This window comes from Vigna unguiculata, chromosome 2, assembly GCF_004118075.2.
Source record: "Vigna unguiculata cultivar IT97K-499-35 chromosome 2, ASM411807v1, whole genome shotgun sequence".
Classification (NCBI taxonomy): Eukaryota; Viridiplantae; Streptophyta; class Magnoliopsida; order Fabales; family Fabaceae; genus Vigna; species Vigna unguiculata.
In genome coordinates, this window is record NC_040280.1 from 7,897,881 (window position 1) to 7,903,880 (window position 6,000).

At 34.5% G+C, this 6,000-nt stretch overlaps 1 protein-coding gene across 1 annotated transcript in view; it reads left to right on the forward strand.

The window, feature by feature from the left end:
• The window catches only part of LOC114173986 (DNA gyrase subunit A, chloroplastic/mitochondrial), a 28,178-nt gene extending 23,394 nt beyond the window's left edge, over window positions 1–4,784 (forward strand). Inside the window, exons 23-27 of the mRNA XM_028058701.1 lie at window positions 2,269–2,405; window positions 3,447–3,567; window positions 3,656–3,710; window positions 3,843–3,942; window positions 4,331–4,784. Coding sequence (XP_027914502.1) covers window positions 2,269–2,405; window positions 3,447–3,567; window positions 3,656–3,710; window positions 3,843–3,942; window positions 4,331–4,442 — 525 coding nt within the window. The 3' untranslated portion in view covers window positions 4,443–4,784. The remainder of the gene's footprint in view (window positions 1–2,268; window positions 2,406–3,446; window positions 3,568–3,655; window positions 3,711–3,842; window positions 3,943–4,330) is intronic.
• Window positions 4,785–6,000: the final 1,216 nt, after the last annotated feature.

Below are 6,000 nucleotides of genomic sequence, written 5' to 3' on the forward strand. Positions count from 1 at the left end.
GTCTTACTTTTCTTCTCTGCTTCTGTGAGTGTGTTCAATATATGTTATAACAAGTGATATCAAGAGGTATCTTGGTGTTCACTAGCTTGAGGAGGACAAAGACTAGATCTAGATGAATGGGTAGAATTTGAATTTTAAAATTCAAATCTAGATCTAGATGAATGGCTTAGATTGCTCCATGCTTACTTCACCCTTGCCTACCTGTCTTTGACTATGTTGGCCGAATTATGATTGGCTTCAAATGTTCCTTGCTTTTTTGCCCTTCAATAGTTACACTTCCCTAGATGATTGAGCTTATAAGCGCAATTACAAAATTTCTATTTCCACCTATTTTTCACAAAAAGGAACTCTACAAGAATTTTTTTGTTTAGGACTATTTAAGAGGCTCCATACTCATCTATTAGCCTTTTTAAATGGGCACTAGATGAGGAGGTTTATTAGGGACATGACATGAAGAGGTGTATAAGTTGAATAAGGTCATCATGTGTACCAAAGGTTGTGGAGTTTTAGAGTTACTATGTGTGAATTAACGATAGTTTACCTCTTTCTAGATGATCTATAAGTTTAACAATAGATGTTGGATTGCTATCCTATTTTTTTGGGATGGAATTTATCTATACAAGTGATTGAATTTGTCAGGATGCAACTGAAAAATTGAAAATATTTCTCATGCGGGATTGTTACCCCGCAAACACCAATTGTTTATGATTATAAAGCTACAGAAGGTAAGGCAGTCTTTACTACCTAGTACGAACAAATTGTTTTTATTGAGATTTTTCTGTAGCCAACAAACTTGACATGGCTTATGGAGTGGGGCTGACTGACGATTTATGATCCTCGGTGGCTTTCTCATCTACTTGCAACTACAAGGATATTGAGATATGGGAAGGGCACTTTTTGACATTGGGTATTTTAAAAAATAACAAATATTTCTGATGAAGTATTTGGCTGAAACCTTTTTTTGTAGCTTTTTGCTGTAATTTGTATTTTGTAGTTTTATTTTGACACTAGTTTATTGTATGTCACCTAATGTGTGTGTTAGAAGTGGGGCTCAATCCTCACCTTGCAAGTCAGTTTTGTGGGATTGAGTTAGGCTTAAAGTCCCACTTCTAACATGGTATCAGAGTCAAGTTAGAGCTTATCCTAGCGAGATTTCTTGGACATTTTGTTCCACCCGCTATCAGGCCGCTAACGGACCACCCGTTAATTTCTAATCCCACGTACGAGATGAAAATACCTCGGCGTAAGGGGGTGTGTTAGAAGTTCCACATCGACTAGAGATAATGTCAATTCATAATATATAAGTGGGTGCAATCCTTACCTTACAATCAGTTTTGTGGGGTTGAGTTAGACTTAAGCCCCACTTCTAATAGTGTATTTGTCTGGGCTTAATCACAAACTTGCAACATAGGCAGAATGGCATGTTTTCTCCTGGACTAGCATGTTCCACGGTTTCACAGCTCGGATACGTGTTAGATCACACATGAAATAGCAAAATAGTGGAATCAGTGGGGTCACAGTGCTTGCTAGTAAAATTGGTGGTATCGTGCAATCTCTTTGAGCACAAAAACATTTTATTTTTTTCCACTAAACGGATTTGGGGTTAAAATCCAAGCCCAAAATGTTATCAAAACATGAAAAAAAAAATGCAGATGGAAGACGATGCATTAGCGAACTGTTCCGAGGTTTTTACAAAAAGCATTTGTTTGGCCTTCTAGGTGTTCTTTGTCTGACTTGATAATTTTTCTTTCTGAAAATTTGGTATTTTCTTTAGGCTACTTAAGTTAAGTAATTAGGTATTTAAGTTGTTTTGTTTGTCACTGACGAGTTACGATTGACATGCTTTCTTTCTTATGGTGTATGATGACTTTAAGTTTGATCAAGTATTTTATAATTTGTCTTTTTGAACATTTGGTATTTTACTTGTCAATTACGAGCTATGACTTGATTGAAATGCTTTCTTTCTTATGGTTTATGATGACTATAAGTTTGATAAAGTGTTTTAAAGTGTGAAACTGGAATGAATTAGTGTATTCAATTATTTGTTATTTGCATGGGTATGTGTGTTAGTGTGTGTGTGTCTCTCTCTCTCTCTCTCTCTCTCTCTCTATATATATATATATATATATATATATATATATATATATATATATATATATATATATATATATATATATATATATCGAATCTAAGGTTATGATCTCATAAATTACGATCTTGTGAGCACTTCATGATCCCAACCATATTCACGATTTTTCTACCTTGCAGATCCGCACACTAAGTAGAAATACACGGGGTTCACCTGCAATGAGACTAAAAAACGGGGATAGTATGGCCAGTGTGGACATTATACCAGCAGCCATGTGGAACAACTTGGAAACTTTGTCAAAATATCGTGAGAACAGGTAGTAGTGATGAAATCCTGAATGCTGAATCTGTTATTAAGTCTCAATTCTTTATTTTTCTCACATGTCTGGTGTCAGACATGTTCTGAATTAGAACAATCTCCTAGGATTGTGTAATTGTATATGAATCATGTTCATACCAACTTATAACTACATGTTTCCTTGATGAAAACATTTAGCATTGAACGAATAAAATAATAGATTAAGCTTCTTCATGTGTTTTATGAATGCATCCTGTCTTTTCTGAAATTTGTATCAGTAATAATATGAGAAGCGCCCAAACACTTGCCGAACCACCCTCAAAAGCTAGTTATTAAGGGAGAAGAACCAAACTCTTGTACTCCACCATGCATCCCATGCTACTTGATGTGGGACTTCTTTTTTGACAAACACTGTAAAAGCAGCTTGGTAGTTGCATTGGAGGACAATTCAGTGGGGTCCACTTTAGATGGGAGTTGCTAGCTGCAACAATCGGTTCTATCACTGCAAAATGGACCAGCATGACTAAAATATTGTTATTTAAACAAAGGAAGTTGTCGCATTAGAGGGAATTCTGAAATATTATTTTAAATTGTAGTAGAGAAACATAGATGGAATTGTTGGTTGGAGATGCACTTAGGCACCATATGATACCCATGTCCCCATCATAATATTAGTATTTTTTTGAATGCCTTGAAGATTCATTGGGAATTTCTCCTCTATGACCATATTATATTGTTAATGTTAATGACTACAGCCCTCCAATTTGAAGTTCCTGGAAGATTTAAGCATTTTTAAATTGTTGAGTCCAGGAGGAAAATTCTTTTTTATTTTATCTTTTGTCCTTGATAAACATATTTTTATTTAAAATTTTTAGAGCTATAAACTATAATTAAAAGTATTGTATATACGTTTATTCTTTCTAATATAGCTTTAGAACATGAGTCCTGATTTATGTAGGGGAAGTGTTTTGACATTGTGATGAGTTTTTTGTCTTTTGAAGGCATTATATGAGCAATTTATGAGATATGTCCTTATTATATTCATTTACTAAATTCCCAGTGGAAAGGGCCAGAAAGGCCCATGGTTGTTGTTCGTGTCTGAGAATGGTCATGGAAAGCGTGTCCCTTTGAGCAGTTTCAGGGTATCATCTTTGAATCGTGTTGGTTTGGTTGGATACAAGGTATTTTTTATTTTATAAAATTCCTTCTTTTGGCAATAATAGATGTTCTTTTTCATTTAAATGTTGGCATTCCATCCTGTGTATTCAGTTTTCCGCAGAGGATCGCCTGGCTGCTGTTTTTGTGGTAGGATTCTCATTAGCAGGTATTTGCTAAACTATGATTAGTTCAACAACTTCACTTACTGTTCTCGTAATTTCCAGTATTAATTTTGCTACGGATATTAAATTTTTAGTTATTATGAGTTGTAATATATCTTTGTCATTATCTCTAACAGAGGATGGTGAAAGTGATGAACAAGTGGTTCTTGTAAGCCATAGTGGTACAGTCAACAGAATTAAGGTTCGCGATATTTCAATACAGTCTCGATTTGCAAGGTAAAACTGAAATGTGTCCTATATGCATATTTGCTACTTATTTATTCATTCCTTGATTTTGTGTTCGAGAGAGTAGTGTAAGAACCTGAGTTTAATCTTCTTTGGATATCTTGGTCTAACAGAGCCTGTGTCGATTGTTTGACAAATGTTTTAAATTAATGTATCTGTTGTATCAAGGAGCCTATTAGACTGTCTTTTGTAATTTCTGTAAACCAGGTGTTATATTCATTGCACCTATTCTAGATGCTAAGTGGTGAAATTAATGACAATGTGGAAAAATTGAATAGCAGGATCTTTATAGCATAGAGTGCCCTTATTTTTCTTTTACGTTAAGGTTTGAATTTAATATTTACTGAGGTCATGGCAATATGTGAATTTATTATGTCAGGGGAGTTATTTTGATGCGACTTGATCATGCTGGAAAGATTCAGTCTGCTTCATTGATATCAGCAACGGATTGTGAACCTGAGGAGGAAGTTCTTGCTACAGCTCAAGGCTAGTAATAGAAGAACCTCCATGTCTAAAAGAGCTTACGCTTACCTTGTTCATTTGCCTTTGATTAAATGCTATTGCTTGATCCTTGAATCCGTGCTTGGGTATGATCTCTATTGAAATCGTCCTAGTTTTTCCCCCTGCTCCGTTTATATTTTGTATTTCTTTTTTGGGGGTGCCTTTGAAAGATGGCTGGGAGGTCTGTAGATTGTTCTTGATGCGTCTTGTAAATTATAGTGGGAAGGCAAGTGGAAATCATGAACGGGGCGAAATGCCATATTTCAATCAACTCTACATTTTGTAACAGCTACATCATTAGAAAAAGGTTAACCATTATTTCCCAGGTTTGAGTCTTCTCTGTGATTGAGAATTATCTTTCCACATCAATTTTGCCACGTTATGTGAACTTCTTAGACTATCTAGAAGACGTCTTAGATTTTATTATTGAAACAGATTTAATCTGGCAATAGCGTGTAGAAAACGATGACAGACAATTGAGCTTTTTGCATGGATTGAGAAGGAAATATCAAAGATATCTACTGTCTGAGCAGACTCTTTCAATCACCTATTATTGTAATAATGAAGATAACAATCTTCATGATGTTGATTACAAGTCCAACTAGATTGGTACCTAATTAATATTAATTACCTACTCAATAAGAAAACAATACAAGTGGGGGATTGGTGTGCAGCATATATTAACATGAAACACAGATGAACATGAACTAATAGTTGAATCTCTTCAATGATAATATTTTGAAATACTTTCATGCTCAACTTAAAATCAAATGTATCAATGAAAGTATTGGAAATACAAGGACAGCAAAATAATAGAAATTTATATAATCATATAAAGGATGAGAAAACATAGTACGGAGTGAAAAAAAATGTGATTTATTACAGAAGACAACTTCATACTTTAATTGGTAGAATTATACTGCCTAATTATCAAAATAATAATACAAATACTATAAGTGTAAGTTCAAGTGTGTCACGAGTCTGAGCCAAAATATAAACGCATAAGAACTTCAACACACAACAACAATCAGTATGATTGTTGTTAATATTAAGACAAACAAATTACTCATGATTACATATTGTTTAAACATGAGAATTTGAATAAAATACCGATGGTTTCGATGACGTTAAAAAATGACATGTTTTGATTGTCTATCAAAATTACTTGGTGTGTAACATATTATTGAGATATGTAATGATTAGATGCAATGTTGTTCAATATCGACCATGACATGCAGAAACCGACAACAATTTCCTAACTTGTCGCCACAACAAGGCGGAGTCAAATCGGATTTTTGATGGCGGCCCATGACGATCGCTTTTGACATGCGGCTGAGGTGAAAAAATTGAATTGAGAAAAAAGAAGATGAGATCTTGAGTAGAAAAGAAGAGATCTGCAGCTTGAGCATCGACTTGTGTGTGGTGGGTGGGAGAAGTGGGAGAAAGGAAACGTTAGAAACCCTATTTTACCCTATTTTATTGTTTTACCTAAGTTACTGTTGCAGTCACATAACAATAAACTTTTCTTTCACCTTAAGTTTTCTATGT